Source organism: Triturus cristatus, chromosome 3_2 (assembly GCF_964204655.1).
Source record: "Triturus cristatus chromosome 3_2, aTriCri1.1, whole genome shotgun sequence".
Taxonomy (NCBI): domain Eukaryota; kingdom Metazoa; phylum Chordata; class Amphibia; order Caudata; family Salamandridae; genus Triturus; species Triturus cristatus.
In genome coordinates, this window is record NC_140584.1 from 654,248,784 (window position 1) to 654,267,061 (window position 18,278).

Below are 18,278 nucleotides of genomic sequence, written 5' to 3' on the forward strand. Positions count from 1 at the left end.
GCGATGACTCATATGATAGCAATATGATTAGTATCTCAGTATCTGTCAAATATCTAAGTTGATTGCGAGGTCTGTATAGTCTGTTTCTCAAGGACATAAGGGTAGCATTTAGCTTGCTGTAGGGGCTGTGTACTAATTTCTGAAAAAGCTCAATTTTTTAGAGATATTTTTCTAAGAGGTGTAAAATGTTCTTCATATCTCTGATAGCGAGTTGCAAGGTCTCGTACGTCTTGTTCGACTGAGAGCTGAGATTGTGTAGCTCCAGTCGGGAAGGAGGAGAGATTGGCGGTTGTTGGGGTGAGCCTGTTGGTTTGCTGGGTAAATCTATCTTTGGGGGTTTGTGGCTACTTTTCATTTTTACTGTAGATACTTTCCTATTCGTTAAGGTTGTATCGAGATTCTTAGTAACGAGAATATGTTTACACCTCCGGTTGTCCTGGGCAATGACTGGTGACTCGGTCCTACCGTGTTTTTCCAAAATGAGGTATAACCTGGTGTTGGGGCTAAGACTGGGGCTAGGGGCCCAGAGGCTATTGGGAGGTAATGTTGCTTTAGTGTGTGTTGTGGGCTGCTGTTCCTAGCTTTGGGGATTCTGGACTTCTGTTTCGACTGCTGGAGCTCTTGAACGCTGACAGATTCTACCTTAGCAGATTGACTCATGGGTGGGGTAACGGCTTGTTAGGTGTTGTTTTGCTGGGTTTTTGCGGAAGGGCTGTTAAGAACGCATTCTTTTAAAAATGCGAAGTATTAGTCAAATAGTTGTAGATCTTTGTTGTCTTCTTGTGTAAGTAATGTGCCGTTTTTATAGCATGTTATGTTCAGTGTAGCTCTTAGATTCAGAGAAGGTGTTATCAGCATCTTGGTGCCGTTTGGAATGTTTCTCCGTTCTTGTACGTTTAGCAATTCAGGGTATTGCGCTATTTTATTAGTGAAAAATATTAGGTCGTTAATAAAGGAGGGGTCTAAGATTAAAGTTTAATGGTGTTTTCTAAGTAGGTTGTGTTTAAAGGTTTTGGATGCATTTTTAGAGAGATTAGGGGGGGTATAATATAGTATAGGAATTACTTCCTGCAGGTTTCAGATTAGTCCCTGTCATATTTGTGTGTTATGATTTCAATCCCTATCTATTCTATCCTCTCTTGCTTTGTCTATTTTGTAGCAAGGAGAAGATTGGAATACCTTATACTATGAACTTCCTGAGCTGGTTGGGATAATCTGTGAAGATGGATAAAATCATCACAGATTGATGAAAACCATTGATTGAAAGCCACTCCAACATGGCCGCCTCATTCCTAGGAGCATATAGTCCTGTTTCTTCATTCTTTAATTTTCCTAACTCCCTGAGGGTCTCCATCCTCAATAATTGTGAACTACTCCTCTAGTACTGTAGAGATAAACAGCCTTAGAGCTCAACGCATTCCATACAGTATATTCTAAATCATGCATTATTCCATAAATTGCTAGTTCGCAATATGGACTCCACTAATCAAACTAAATTTAATGTCTCAGAGCAGTCTTGGTGTGTCCTTGGTCCTGTGGCCACAGTCTTAATACAACAGGCAGCTAATAGCACAAACAAGCATATCAGTCCCAAGGTGGACTATATTTCACATCACCCGTAGTATTACACATTTTAAAATAATAGCGCACAGATTCTTATCTTACTTTGTTAAAAAAATTCCTTTTAATGGAAAGTTCATAATTATCCACAGACAGCCATAAATTCATGTATGCATACGTCTGGTCATCATAATTCATTATCATTTAGATACTTAAGTTGCATGAATCTTGGCATTAAATTAACAAGCAACCTTCAAAAACCCGATGTCACGTACCCTTGATAAGGGGCATACTACAACAAACACAAAATGAAAATACATATATAAATTAAATATTCACTTGGTATTCACCATGGAAAAACAATACAAGTGTCCTCCAACCTCTACTAGATGACAAACCATATTAGATAGTAAACCATGCTGTGACATCAGTGATGTATCATTCACGTACAACTACAGTGAATTTTAGTGTAACTAACCACTATTACAACATCCAAGACACAGAAACACTTCTACATGCACCGGTATACTTCTGGGTGACCATCCAATGTGCAAAAGTGTATAGCTCCCAAACTCACAGAATGGACGGGGAACCATGCTTGCGACGATTCAATTAAAACACCGTTATCTCAAGGGGATGATGCAGAAGTGAAGGAAATTCGAATTTTAAAACCCAACACAAAAAAAGAGCAAACGAAAAAAATAAACAAACTAAACTATGATATGAATTGTTCTAACACAAAAAAGCTCACATCTCGGAAGTGTAAACATGCCAGAATGCAAACACCTGTGTAGGCACGCTGGCCCACCTGTTCTACAACGCAGGGGCCAAATTGAAATAGGGAACTAATGTGTCATTGCAAATTAAATCCCATGTTAATCGAAAAAACAATATCAAACACAACAAAATTGATTTGTAGAGTCACATGAAGATACCGAAACACATGTGTAACGTGGTCAGCCAAAAATAAAAACAGAGAAACATCTGGAAGACACTCAAATTCCAGATTAATGCATAGAAACATAGCTCAACTTTTTTCACGAGAAACAAGATATCTCAAGTCTCTCATTCATCTAGTTGAGATGTACACTGTCCGTTTGCTTGGCAAGCCCCTCCAGGTCAAGTTCAGAATCTCTCATAAGTCAAAGAAAGCCCAAGATTTCCTTGCATCCGCTGGATTAGCTGAGGCTGGCACCAAAATCCCAAAATCAGGATAACAGAGAGGTTTACTCGCCAGCTCATAACTGCGCTTAACAGTTAATGACATCAACTGGAAATAGTTTGCTTCTCAATATACTTTCCGAAATACTCCCTTTATACCCTACAAAAAGACTGTCATAAATCCTAAATGATGGAGTCCTACCGATGTAATGACAAATAGCCCTACTCAAATCTCTATAGATACTCTATAGGTAGATAAAAAGAGGGAAAGTTACTCAACATGATGATTAATGTAAAACTAAGTCACAGATTTTGGCAAAAAAGAAAGCATTACCCTTCACAGAATTTTAGAGCACACTCTAAAAAGAGGTGAGGAATCGAGAGTCTGAAACCTACAAACCATCCTAGCAGAAGTTAGGGCTAACAAGAAAGCCACCATCTCTTGCATACAATTGAAGTTTCTCACACGTGAAGCTCAGTAGTCAATCTTTATCATAGCCCTGAAAAATGGCACAGGTCGCTTGACATCACAGCCAGCTTTGTTCCTCCACTTTAACTTATCTAAAGAGAATGCCCTGCCTACACTTTAAAAAAGAATAAAGAATATTTAAAACACACTTAATTCATTACAGCTGCTCATTAGAGCAAAGAACACTACACTTGCCTAGATACAAACTTCAAAGAACGAGAGTGAAGCAGTTCAAATGTTCCACTGCTTCTGTGATCAATGTGCGCCTTGAAGGATTTTCTGCAAATCACAGGGAGAGAGCAGTATGAAGAGCAGCAATGGAATTTCAAAATTCTGCATGGTGTGCAGAATACCAAACTTGGGGTTCTTCTTCAATGCTGGACAAATGCATGACCTCCTTAAAAGGTGGGGGAAGAGCAGACTTTATAAGTATCCCTTTCCAACAAGAAAATCTGTTTCCCAATCCAAGATGTTCCACAGTCTTTTCCAGTGATGTCACATATTTTTAAAGGTGTATATAATGGGGACATCCTGGTTTCTAAACTTGGCATTCCCTGGCTCCTTTTTCTTTCCTGATGACAGGAGGAGTTTAGTACCTGCCTGACTTCTCCAGCACTATCACCATCTTCTATCAAATCATAAGTTTGCCAAGGTAGTTTTTCCCTTTGTGGGTTTCCCTCCTAAGCGTGACCCTCTAAAGGCAGAACAAGTTAATTTTCATGTATATTATTGCAGGGTGCACCAAGACTACCAAGAGGAGTCCCTCTTCTTTGGGTAATAAATGGACCTTCTCAGCATCTAGTCCGTGACACCACTTGGAAAAGAAACTTAGTCTTCTTCTTCCACCATTGGCAGATGACGTAAAGCTATCCTATCAAACAGCAATGCGTTGTCTTTGATTTCTCTTCCTCCTGAAATACAGTACAGACACAATCCTATTTTACAGGCATAGTCTAGGGCGTCTAACTGTTAAAAAGGTATGGAGCCGCAACTTGTGCTCCTCTTAACACTTTTATCAAAATTACCCTAAGGATGTATTTTTTAAAAATATATCTTTATTTGCATTTTCAATTTTTGCAGAGTTACAGGATAACAGTAAGTATATTTCTAATGAACGATAGTAAAGTACATTATATATGACAAAATGGAAATAAGAAAAGGAGAAAGTCATTTTCATTGTCGAAGCATATCTACTGAGTTGGATATCTATTCCGTTCCTTCATGCGATATTATACGTAAACATCCGCACCTAAGCATACCAGCAATTCAAGAGGAGGATGCAAAACATTGGTATACATTTATAATATAACAGACTAACAAAACCATTGTCTACTTGTCTCTCCTGGGTTGGTGTGTGTATATATCATACTTTTTAAACACAGTGTATCCATGCCTATTCCATCATCTTAGTTAGGTCTCACGGATCTGTCCAGGTCATTACCCTATGGATGTATTGAGGCTACAAACAGTACCTTTGGTAAATGTGTCCTTCTGACTGTGCCGGACAACATTTGAACTTCATAATAGCATATTAAATGTTTTTGGTGTTGCAGCATCTCTGTGTTGATAGAATCTGTGTGGCAGCAACATGCTGAACACTAGGCATTCTTTTCATGTCCAAATCAAGTAAGGACTATGAGAAGGTGGTAAAGGCATGATTACTTATTGATAACCGTCATAAACCTGAGTTTGGGCTTCCTTGTCATAGTCCTTCATATTCTCCCCCATAATCCTTCAGATAGCTCCTGGTTGGAACACCTAAATGACTTGGTGAAGGTAAGGAAGAAGAGGGTCACATGGCTGGTTGCAGTGGACAAGTTGGAACTTCTTGTGGGGCGGAGTAGCATTTCTATTGTTTTTTATTATAATACAGTCAGTTGATTGTCTCAAACCTGCAGCAGAATGTCAGAGTAAAGGTTGTGAAAAAGAAGAACGGACTCAGAGTAATGCTGTATGGAACAGCAGTCATTATCTGCTGTCAAAATTTACACTTCCACATAATGGGTATCCATACCCTGTTTTCAATTAGTCCATTGGATTTTACTACACCTATTTAGTAAAGATCAAATAATGGCAAAGTGCATTCACTCTTCCACTTTTGATGCTTATTTATTTTGTTATGAGTAGGCCCTTTCAGTTTGCCTTTAACTTTATTGCCTTATGTATTCCTCCCTATCTGTTATTATATTCACATTTATTATATGTGTATGTCAACTGGACACACATAGCAGACAATTCCTAATCTAAGCACTATAAATTATCATGCCTTCCACTGCTTGAGCCTTCAACTGACTATGACCTGGTGCTGAAGACAAACCAAATAGAAAAATAATGCATATGTAGACTTTTATATATACGTATTATTCTAAATGGCAGATTTATAATCATTGATTGGTTTCACTGAGCCCAAGTAAATTAGTCTTTAAGCTTGATTGATTAAATACACTCCTACCTCATGAATGACTAAAACACTATGGTCATCTTATGCTCACATACATCTATATCCAAAGCTCTTTTATCGCGGCCTTGAATACACAAAGCTTTGAACAGGTATGATAGGAAGCACGCTGTTACGGATTCGGAATAGTTTATGTGCTACTACGACCTGGGTAACAAGGAGTAAAAAGTTTTATTCTCAAGATATATGGTATATACCTAGGCTGTGCAGAAATGTAATGGCTAGCTTTACCTATACGGAGCCTCAACTCTTTGAAGATTTCAAATGTGCACGAATATAGAAATAATAAAAAGGAAAAAAAGATTATATTTTTTAACATATGGAAAATTATTTACTTGCAATATCCCCCTTTAGTATACCCTGGTAAACCATGAAAATAGGGTATAATTGTGCACTTTACCACAATGAATCACTTATGTGAACTGAGCGGGTGTTCGCCACATTTGAATACATCGTCACCACCCTGGAAAGGTCCTCTTCTGCATTCATAGGCCACTGTGGAAATGCTACTAATTGATGCATACCCGATGAGCATCTTTCACATCTAGAAGTCTGTGCTTTGAATCTAACATGTTTCAAGAACCAGATCGGACCTTTTTAACTGTGTATGCTGTTGCATACATGTAACACGTTATCTTGATGGGTAAAAGATGTAAGATCTTCGGCCCTATATGATATGCAAAGATCTACGCTTATCAACACAATAGCAACCTGTAAAGATAGACAGTTCAAGTCAATTTACCCTTGCACACAGATACAACAAGTAATAAAAGGGAATGGACTGCAGAGACTGTTTACAACATATATTTATGAATGTCAAAATTCTGCATTAAGCAAGATTGACTGTCAGATGAAAGCAGTAGAGAATGGTGTAAGCATGCTATCTTCCCTGCACAGTCCTCAGATACTTGAACTGGCCTGCCACACATTAACAACTCCTTATAATAAAATGAATCAGTAAAACTAACATCTTCCAACATCTTTAACTTTGCTGTATTGCAGAGTATTTGTGTATTGCCCTAGCACGTCACATTTAACTTTGAAAGAGACTGCAAAAACAAAATGGACTTATATATGTAACTCCAATCTCTTTTTGGAGATGGCAGAGCAAGATAATATACCGCATACTGTAACAAAAAATGCAACTGCTTGAGGGCTTTTGTTCGTAGGCCCCAGACAAATTGTACTCATTAGAGTACGTTTTGGAAGTATGGGATGTAATACCTCAAAACATATTTAGAGTAGTTTACCCTCAATGTCAATATATAATAATGACTTACCAGATCAAGGGCAGCTGCCAAAATGGATGCGTCCGGAATGGTACCCGGCTCACAGCAGTTTAAAAGGAACTGGAAACGCTTCATGCCTTGACGAATTGCTCCCAGGTTGACCACATTCTTGCACTTGCTGCCGTCTTGGGTAGAGGCCAGGTGATCGTCATAGCTGTGGCAGCCTGGAAGGGTGGGGAAGGGTGAAGGAGAAGGGGAGAGTGCAAAAGAAGGGAGGGAAAGGGGAACACAACATCTCACAAATAAAAAGGGCTACGAGAAAGAGATAATCCCCCATCCTGTCCTCCCCCTCCTCCTGTTGTACCAGCCCTCTGTATATTTGTAATGCATGATCTGCGGCTTAGCACAAACAACAACACTCACAGCAGCCAGAGAAACAGCTGGTGGGAACAAGTACAGACAGTGACTTTTCCAGGTACTCCACACTCTGTTTTGCACAGAGAGCCAGCTACAGGTGCTTAGAGCTTTTAATAAATGATCATATTCCTTGTTCACAAGACAGGTTACTTGGGTTCTCATAGATTCAATCACATTTAAACTGTTTTTGCTATTTTTTATTTTTAAGTGAAAGAAAACATTGCCCTATCTTTTTCATATCAAACACTGTCAATTATATGATTTGTCAAAACTTTTCATATATATATATATATGCTCAGTTTGATTGCTCATAAAGTTAGTGACCACTGTGACTATAAATGAGAGATATAAGAAATGTCTTAACAATCAAGTACTCTCACTATTTAGTAACTGAGAAAAGGTTGATAATTTAAACATACCCAGGTATTAGTGATATTCTGATAAACCCCACTTTCAGAAATTATCATTCACTGTGATCAGAGTGTGGAATACCTGCTACAGTTTTTGCAGATATCTGGTAACCACGTTTGCCAAGATATACGCCTCTCTTTCTTTTTTGGATTAAAAACATTATTCGTAAATGATTTTGTTTGCACATTTCTCCATCTTGGTCTCAGTATTTTTTCTACATTCATATTTCCTAATTGCTGAGTTTCAAATACATGTTCTGAAGCTTTAAAATTCAAAGAAACAGTAAAATAGTTTTGCTCCTTGCCAGAAATTGTGCAGACATCTACATATATTATTTTAAAGTGATGCATTAAACCCTTACATTAAAACAGGTGAGGGTCTATACTGCCACAGAGATGTGATTTTTATTAAAAATGAATAGATTTACAAATTAAAATTAAAGTGATGTTCTCTTTGGAGTGGAAACAAAATCCCAAACAGAGCTATGGAAATTAAACCAGCCTCGTCATTTATGTGACAGATGTCCATATTTATTTTCTCATTGTCTTGGAGCCCTTCCACACTATCACCCCCACCTACACGCTTACAGGCCCTCCCAAGACCCACCAACTAATCACTCTTAATATGCTCTCATAGTTTACTGGCCAAATTTATCTCCATCCTCTAGTCACTGAATCTCATCTGTACCCCCTAGTGCTATTTTGGTTATCAAATCATTAAAAACCCTCTATCAACACCAGACTCTTTTATTTATTTTAACATATTCAACTAATCACTACTATCATTTACTCAGACTTAGACTTGATAGGGCTAGCTGTGGCCAAAAAGACTGTATCTGAAATGTGGGTGATAAAGGTCTTTCTCCTCTCTTTCAACTGTTAGGCAAGACATGCAGGTCACATAATATGTACATCTCTATATTACTCGTATCCTAGAAGCAATAAAGAGCAAAACAGCAATGTGACATCACCAGCTTCTCCCTGCCAACAATTTTATTGCTCCTTCTGGCATTGAGATGAGTCAAATTTGTATTTGTTGCGTTTGGGTCACTGTGGTGTCACCTATCCTCCCGGACTACTTTTTCTTATCTCTGTCATATCTTGGTCAGCACTTTGGTAGCCTTTTCTTTCTACCAAGAGTTCCACTATCCACTCGAGTCTCACACTTGTCAACTTCTGCACTTCACTGTGTGGCATGCCCTTTGAATTCCCCTACCTGTATAAGTCACTCCTCGGGTGTGGCAGGCCTCTCATTCAGTCCTGCAACTCACCATATCCTTTCAGGACCATTGTTCTAAGTGTGGCCGACACACATAATCACATGTGTCTTGGTAAATCTGGAGAAATGCAAGGCAGTGCATGCCACTGATATGGCGCATTCGTGCCCTCTCCCTTTCATGCTGTGCAGCGCAACACGCTTTCTTGCTGCGTTGCATTGCGTGAAAGTATGGTAAATCTGTCCCTAAGCCTGTCCCACATTTCATGAATGCCTTTACAAGTTACTTGTTTTCAGAATTCCACCAGCAGCAAGTATCTTTGTCTCTGCTGACAGTGTTCGTTTGGTTGCTGGATCTTTCAAGTGCATGTTGTATGGTTATGGCTGCTTTGTTAAGAACTGCCCAGTACCATACCTTTTGTGCCCTGTTAAAGACTGTATGAGACCTTATGCCTCCTGGTTTTCTGATCTAAAACATGAATGCCAAGTTGTCATTATGGATCTTCACAAAAGCATGCTTTACTTCATGCAAAAAGACTGGAAGGGCCAGTTAGATAGTCCTCAGTTCCAAACAATGTATTACAGCCATGACTCGACCACTTCCTCTGCAGCTAGGCACACATCTGTAGTGAGGAGGAGCAGGTCCTCCTCATTCATAAAAGACAGCACCACTGAATAGATTCTATGCTTGCATCCACCAGATGAGCACCACAGAGGTTGTCGGAAACATTGATTTGATCACCCCAACAGCCATCTGCCTCATGACAAAATGGCAGACACATTGCTTACTTACTGTTCTGTGCTGTGTGGGGCTTGACACCAGCGCTACAGGGATGCAGGATGTCATGGACTCAACTGAGACTTATACTGTACTATGCAGCTAGATATCATCCTGCTGTTGTTGAAAAGGTGCACCAAACTCTGCATTATCTCATTGAGCAGATTCAGACTAGAATGTATTCTGTACAAAAGTGCTCCCAAAAATACAATTTCTGCACTATGTTTTTCCTTTGAGCGACAATCCTAGATATTATGGTAGGCACAGTGTTTGCACTCTTCACTTCTTTAGTAGCCGGCAAATGTGGGAAGAACAAATGTGGAGGATCAGATCAGTGACATGAGTTGCTCCTGATGTCATGCACTCAGTAAAGACTGTGATGATTTGATGTTTTATGGTAGCACGTGGAACTGACACTGGTTGTATTGAATGTAGATAGTTGTTTTGATTGTCAATACGTTTCTTGAAGGTCTGAAGAGGACCAGCTTTATTATGAACATCAATTTGTTCATCAACAAGGAGTGACTCACAAAATTATTAAATTGGAAGCTCACGGGCCATACAGCAGTGAGCTTTGGTTGTGGTATACCATTGGTGGTTCAGCTATTTTGGAATAGTTCTTTAACTGCCAATAGGTGGCAGTCATAATGACACTATTGGCATTATTCTAATCAGGTATTTTGTGGCGGAATCTGGTACTTTATATTTGTCTCTATCTTTTTAAGGATGGTGTGGATAAAAAAGGGGAAATCAAGGATAGCAAAAGTTTCATCCTTGAGGTGTTTCAGAACATGTATGGTATTTAATGATTTCAGTGGATTATGCCTAAAGTCATTCATACAACATTTATTTTATCTGGATCTCATCAAGAGGTTTAACATTCATTTTAATCACTCACCATAAGGAAATTAAAAGTTACCATATTGTTTTTCAATTCTCTAGATGAGATTTTGGGTTGGTAGTATTTTACTCATTATTTTTCAAAACAGTAAGGGAATGCAATTCTGAACTTGTAAACACTGAGGGCCCGATTCACAGAACTAACTTAAGACAAAATCCTAAACTTACTACCATTTTTCGTATTCACAGAAGGCACTTACTCATTTTGGTATTCACAGAAGACACTTACTCACTTCGGTATTCACAGAAGTTAGGAGTCCTAACTTTAGGACTCCTAAATGCCTTCTGTGAATACCGAAAGTCTTAAAATTAGGATTTTTCTCAGTTTAGGAGTCCAAAAGTTAGGACTCCTAACTTTACTACTACTAAACTGAGAAAAATCCTAATTTTAAGGCTTTCGGTATTCACAGAAGGCATTTAGGAGTCCTAAAGTTAGGAGTCCTAACTTCTGTGAATACCAAAATGAGTAAGTGCCTTCTGTGAATACCAAAATGGTAGTAAGTTTAGGATTTTGTCTTAAGTTAGTTCTGTGAATCGGGCCCTGAGTAATGTTGAAAACGGTATGTTAAACGCAGTTAATCCCTGTTTAATCTGGTTTAAACTGCAGCATTATACCTCCTGCACTTAGGTTAACATAAATTATTAAAAACCCTAATTATTTAATTCTGTACTTGATTGTGTGGTGCGCGGTTTGGAAAGATGGCCGACAGGACATGCCATTAGGGAGCTCCGTCACCCCACTGTCTATTTCTTTCATTATCCTGCCTTCATCACACAAGGAGACATCTGCCCCTTGTGTTCCTGCTGCCCCCTCCTCACCGGATGGTTGCTGCTTAGGGAATCCCATCACTGGGAGGAAGTTCCTAGTGCTGTGGGAGACGTGGAAGCACTTAGGCCTACACTGGCGAACATGCTGCGCTTGGAGGGCACTGGACCTCCTCCTTGCCATTTCCTGCCCGATGGTGAATGCCTCCCACTCTGGCGGTCTGGCAAACCGCTTCGAATTGTCAGGGCCTTTGTTTGGGGGTTTCGATCCTGCGGAGCTGTGCCCTCACTGGTTGCATGCCTGTCAGATCGGACCCGGTGGGGGGCGCTGGCCTCTTCGACCAGGGCAGCAGAGGGCCTGGATGGGGGCTGCTAGGCCGGGCTCTGCGCCCCCCCTGGTACGCCCACCGGGTGATTGAAACAGGGGTGCTCTGGGGTTGAGTGATCTGGGGGTGCAGCTTGGGGCCTCGCCTGGACCGGAAGGGGGGTGTAGCCTTCCGCTGCCCCACCTGGCCTGCAGCCCTAAGGACATCTTTGAGCGCCTGCTTGAAGAAGGATCAGCAAGGAGTGCCGCCGCCCGGACTCCCAATGAGACACTCTGCTCCGCTCCATGGGTGGCTGGCCTCCCCGTCTGGCCTGGTGAGGGTCAGCCATGCTTGCTCCTGGACCTTGGCCATGGTGTGATGGATGCGGGGTCCCCGAGACCTGAATGCTGCCCGATTGCCCCTCTTAATGATGCCCGGTGAGAGTGGTGCACCCCTGTACTGTAGACCTGGTTAGGCTGGTGTGACGAGTGGGGGAGCCAGTGGATCGAACTGGGGCTGGACTGCCCTCACGAGCCCTCAGAGGGATTGTGGATGCCACAAAGGCACCTGTGATGGGTTGCTAAACATGGAGCTGGCACGGGGCATAACGTCGAAGAGCGCATTGGGCTTGAGATGTGCCTGGGAGCTGCTGAACCTGGCACAGCATCCCCCCTTGGGATCCCTCAGTTGTGATTCTCCTTTACCCTGGTCCGGCCTGCTGGCTGTGTGTGGTGCGGTCAGCCCTGTCGTGTTGGTGCTGCCTGGAGGAACCCCTCTCAGGATCTGGAGGTGAGCTGGAGACCCTCCTGGGGCGCTCACTGGGGACACGGTGGTGCTAAGATGACGGACTGGAGGTAAGAACTCAACCTGGGAACTACCTGGCTCCTGTGTTTATTGCTCTCCCCGCCTTTGCACTGGACAGTCCCTGCACCAATGTCTTGCTGTCTCCTATTCTAGTCATTTTTAATCTGAAGGGACCAACAACACCATCACGCAATATACCAGAGCTCGCCAGCCTACTCATAGGCTCACCTGCCTGGGTTGGTCTGAGACCCCTGAGCGTTCACCGGAGTGGCAGGATAGCCATCCTGCTCGGCCCTCCTCAAAGCTATCCATGGCTCTAGAGTAGAGCTCGAGGGGCAGATAGCGTGTGTCTCTGTTGAAGTGAATTTATTGCAGGCTGACTTACGCAGATTGACGGATAAAGTGGATACCGCTGAAACCAATATAACATCACTGCAGGGCGAGGTGCGTCTATTTAAGCAGCAGGTCTCCCAAATGTCAGTTGTCACACAGTCCTTTGAGCAGCGTGTGTAGGATGTTGAGGTCCGCTCGCGCCGAAACAAAGTATGGCTGCTGGGCTTCCCTGAAAGGTCATGCTGCAGAAAAGGTTTTGGAGAATGGGGTGAGGCAAGCTGTGTGCCCTAGAGACCTGTCAGATTTTCTTGTCGTAGAAAGGGCATACCGAGGGTTCGCCTCCGTTCCCCCTTCGAGGGCCACAACCCAGGGCCCTTATCACTCGAATCCTGAACTATAAAGATAGGAATGCTATCTTGAGAGCTGCCATGGAAACTGCATTCTCAGAATTCAAAAATCATGACATTGCAATTTATCCAGATAACACACAACAGATGCAAGAGCTTCGTAAATCCTTTCTGGAATTCAAGAAGAAGCTACAGGAGATGAACATCAAATACATGCTCCTTTACCAAGCCAAACTCCGCATTATAGCTGCAGGAAAACTACCCTTCTTTGAGCACCCTGAAAAGGTACAGTCCTGGTTGGACATGTTGGACAGGATCCTGGCACGCACTCTCGGCGGTGCGGACACCTTCCACACCCGTACGAGGTGGGGTGCTGGTGTGCGCACCAGAAGCGGGTACAGAGGTCTTCTGAATATGCAGGTCCCGTCACACATTGTAGTCAGAGAAAATGGCACCATGGCCACTGCTGATACCGAATGCTTTGTTGGTGCCTGATACATTGATGACTGACAATCCTCCAGGTGGAGGGCACTCTGATACCCAATCTCAATGTAGTGATATTGTACCTGAGACTATGGCTCCTTGAACTATTTCCCTTGATTGATTGACTATATATGTGTCTTACAGCTATGTTTTGTTCACTAACCTCTTTCTTAGACAGTGCCGGGGACCTCTCCTGGAGATTACAGCGCCCCGTGGTTGATGCTCTGGGGTTCTTTTTTTCTTTGTGTTCTGCATGGTGGTTTGTATTCTTTGATTTCTCATGCGGAGGGGGCTTGGTATAAGTTTCAGTCGGCACGTGCTGATGTTCTTTAGGGGTTGGTCTATGATAGTGTACGTCCTGACACATCAATTCAATTGGGCTTTCATGATAATATACTTCTCTGTGGTGGGGAAGAGTTCATGCAGGTTCTGTTATGTTGACCCTCGGGTCTTTATCATGTTGTCGCTGGGGGTGGGGCGGGGGGGCAGCAATGCCCTTTCACATCTTGAATAACACTGGGTAGGGTTGGTATATGTAAGTTCATTTCCTGGAATGTGAGGGATCTGGGTAACTACACAAAATGTTATAGAGGTCTCTATATTCATGAGAAGCATGCTGCTGATATTGTCTGCTTGTAGGAGAAGCATCTCTCTGATTCAAAAGCTAGCAAATTGGCCAAAAAATGGAGATAGCAACTCTACTACACTAACTATTTGACATATGCCAGTGCCGTCCTCATCTGGATAGCACCAGGGGTCCCATTCACCCTTATTTTCAAGGAGGCTGATGTCGAGGGGCATTACCTCCTGATGCTGGACAGATTAGATGGTATGGACATAGCAATTGTTAACACTTATGGAACCAACATCGATGATGGGGAATTTTACTCAAAAATACAGGAAGCTATCTCGCTGACACTAGACTGCTTTGTTCTGTGGGCTGGCGACTTCAACTGTTTCTTGAACAGAGAGCTGGATAGGCCCTCTCCGAGGCGTAACACTAAACCTAAGATGACGCATTTTCTGCGCAAGGGTGTTGTTAACCTGTAACTACGAGATATATGGAGGGACACTCACCCCTCCTTGAAGGAATTCACTTGTTATTCACCTACCAATAACACTCACAGTAGATTAGGTCGTATTCTATTGTCTGCCTCCATGGGGGGATCGTATCTGTGGTTACTCACTTGTTCCGATACCGGTATCCTGCAAGGTCACGGGAGGGAACAAGAACCGGTAGCACACTGACTGGAGACTCCCTCTGTCTCCATTATCTAAATGCAGCTCTCCATTTTGAGCCACTGATGTACTGCAATGCAGCAGGCAGAGGGCTCCTCTAGCTCTGGTGCTCTCTTGCACACAGAGGTAACCCTTGAGCCCCACACCCTTGTTACAATCAAGGACACTGCTCAAGGTACGTGCGTGTTCTCAATCTTTTTTCTCTCTCTCGCTCACTCTCTCCTTCTCTCTCTCTGTCTGTCAATCTCTCTTTCTAACAGTGAACCTCCATCAACCCCTTTATTGTAAAACGTATCAGGTTATATCATTATTGAACAAATACTTGCATTTGGTAAAGCTCTTTCTGGTTGATACTCTATCTAACCACAAATTCCTCATCTCGTGAATTTCTCAAAGTACCAGATTGAATACGGAGCAGTGCTCCTGCGGCCAGGTAGGTGGCCCTGTGCAACTTTGCATTAACACCGTTTTGCTCCAGAATTGCCGAACTGAGCTACATATAAGTGGCGGTCAATCAATCAATCAATCAATCAGGGTCTCAAGTCGCTGGGGAGGGGGAATAAGCAGCTCCATTCAGTCGAAGAGCCAGGTCTTGAGTGCCTTCCTGAAGATGATCAGAGAGGGGACATGTCTGATGTTGACCGGGAGCTCATTCCAGTTCTTGGCCGCGATGTAGGAGAAGGCCCTTCTGCCTGTTCTGGCTCTGCGGCTGCGCCGGGATTCTGTGAGGGCGAGGTCGGTGGATCGTAGGTTTCTCTTGAGTACGTGGAAGGAGATTCTCTTGTTGAGGTATTGGGGTCCGGTGTTGTGGAGGCATTTGAAGGCATGGGTGAGTATCTTGAAGGGTATCTCTTCTCGACGGGCAGCCAGTAGAGGTCTTGCAGGTGTTGAGTGATGTGCTCTTGTCAAGGGATGCCGAGGACGAGTCTGGCTGTGGTGTTCCGTATGGTCTGCAGTTTGAGGAGCAAGGACTTGTTGATTCTGGCATAGAGGGCGTTTCCGTAGTCTAGTCTGCTGGTTATGAGTGAGTGGGTGATGTTTTTACTTGATTAGGGGGTTGGATCAATTTGAAGGTCTTGCAAAGGATGCGGAGGGTGTTAAAGCAGATGGAGACGATGGCGTTGAGAGGAAGAAGTTGAGTATGATGAAGAGGTTCCGGGAGTGGTCGGTGGGGGTGGGCGGGCTGCCAAGGGCGGTGAGCCACCATGTGCTGTCCCAGGCGGTGGAGGAGGGTCTGAGGATGAGGGCCTCTGTCTTCTCTGAGTTGAGCTTTAGGAAGCTCCTGCACATCGAGGATGGGACATCCTTCATACCTTCCTGAAAGCTGAGTCTGGTGGTGACAGGATCTTTGGTGAGGGAGAGGATGAGCTGGGTGTAGTCGGCATAGGAGACTATGTTGAGTCTGTGCTGTCTGACGATGGCGGAGAGGGGTGCCAAGTAGATGTTGAAGAGTGTTGGGCTGAGTGATAATCCTTGGGGCACTCCGCAGTGGATCTCTGTGGGTTCTGAGAGGAAGGGTGGCAGTCTGATTCTTTGGGTCCTGTCGGTGAGGAAGGAGCGTTGCTATTCGAGGGTGGATCCCCCGTATGCCGGTGTCGTGGAGTCTGGAGTCATGCATGCTGATGCCAGCTTCTTTCATGAACTAGTCCACGTCCTCAGTCACGGAGCCCACTGGCAAACTGAACAAATCATTGTACATATTTTTAGATTGGGATCTTTTTAGATTAAATCACAGAACAAGGAGGTTGAAGGCTGTGAGGGATCTGCGGTTAGATTAGGTTAGAGTATCTACCAAAAAGTGCTTTGCCAAAGGTAGGTAACTTGTCCTTCTGATGAACACTTCTAACCGCAGATTCCTCACCTTGTTAATAAATGCCAAAGAAGTACCGCCAAAGGTAGTGGGTTTGTGGAATGGATCGAACTAATGAATCCTACACGTTCCAGAGGGCAAAATACCATTCTCCATGGACCTGGCTGTCGAGGCAGTAGTGCGTTGTGAACGTGTGCAATGTTGCCCACGTAGCTGCCTGATAGATATCCAGGACAGACACTCTATGTACCAAAGCAGTGGTAGCAGCCTTGGACCTGAAGAGTAAGGCCTTGGACCTTTTGGAGGCTGCTTTAAAGCCAGTGTGTGGCAGATATTAATGCAGCGTATTCTCAATCAAGAGACTGTCTGTTTCTGCACTGCCTTGCCGTTCTTTGAGCCAAAGAACCCTATAAAGAGATTATCATGCCCCCAATGTTCTTTGTTATGACTGATGTAAAAACACTGCTCTCACAAAATTAGATACTCAGCTTAGCCCTCACATTCTACCCTTAAAAATGTAAGTCAAGTTTCAGTGGTCTGCAGAAGGTATTTCTTTACCTGCCAAATGCAAGTTACAGAGCAGGCTTCTGTACTATTAGATGAATGAGAGTTGTAGCAGAAAGAACAGTGTACTTCGTTGGGCCACTGGGGTCAGGACCTTGATACACTCAATGTCAGTGCTATCCCCTCAATCAAGCCTCATGACTTCTATTGTTCAGCTGTGACACACCTGCTGCTACAGGAGAGACAAGGGTGACACACAACTGCTGCTACAGGAGTTCATCCTGAAAGGGCAGCCTAAAACGAGTACAGATGCTCATCCTCAGGAGTTCCAAACTCTCCTTGCCCAGTACAGAGCCACTAAGATAACTTGGACCTGGTTGATCCTGATCTTTTTGAGAACCCAGAGTGGGAGGGGTATTGGCGGGAAAGCGTACAAAAGTCCCATGTTTTAGTCTATGCCAAGGTATCTCTGAGCGAGAGCCACTTTGAAAATCCAACACGCGGAAGTGCTGACACTAGGTTTTCAGCTCTGATCATTCCTTCATTCATCCCACTGACTTCCTATCCCCATTATAGCTTTGCCAAAAGCCACTTCTTTGATAAAGAGCCGGTGACTATTAATAGTGTGATCCTTCTACCAGAGAACAAACACAACTTAACACTTCCTGTCTTTACTGCTATGGTGACCAGCATCTGAAACACAGACAATAAGAAACAGCCACACACATTTAGTAATGCTTTTTCTGGTAGACTCTATCTAACCGCAGATTCTTCATCTTAGAATATTCCCCAGGTGTGAGACTGGATCTGGAAAATCTTGAGCAATACCTCAGCGCACCAGTAGGTGGCCTTGAGTGTCTCCCCTTCAATATCGTTGTGTTGGAAGTGACGTGCACTGTGCCTCTATAGGCACCAGACCGGGTGCCATGATATCAGTTTTTTTGGTCATTAGTTCTGTGTCAAAAATGAAGAGCCACGACTGAATGATGTGCTACCAATGCATAGAATCTGACAATCTAACAGGAGCTTTCGGATAAAGTGCCCATTTCGCCGAACAGGGAGGATGGGAGGGTCTGTGAGGAATCTGTGG

The 18,278-nt window shown here is 43.2% G+C and overlaps 1 protein-coding gene across 1 annotated transcript in view; it reads right to left on the reverse strand.

Moving 5' to 3' along the window:
- Positions 1 to 18,278, reverse strand: part of UNC80 (unc-80 subunit of NALCN channel complex) — a 3,271,126-nt gene that overhangs the window by 2,046,868 nt on the left and 1,205,980 nt on the right. The window contains exon 21 of the mRNA XM_085648598.1: positions 6,929 to 7,101. Within this exon, the coding sequence (XP_085504724.1) occupies positions 6,929 to 7,101 (173 nt within the window). The remainder of the gene's footprint in view (positions 1 to 6,928; positions 7,102 to 18,278) is intronic.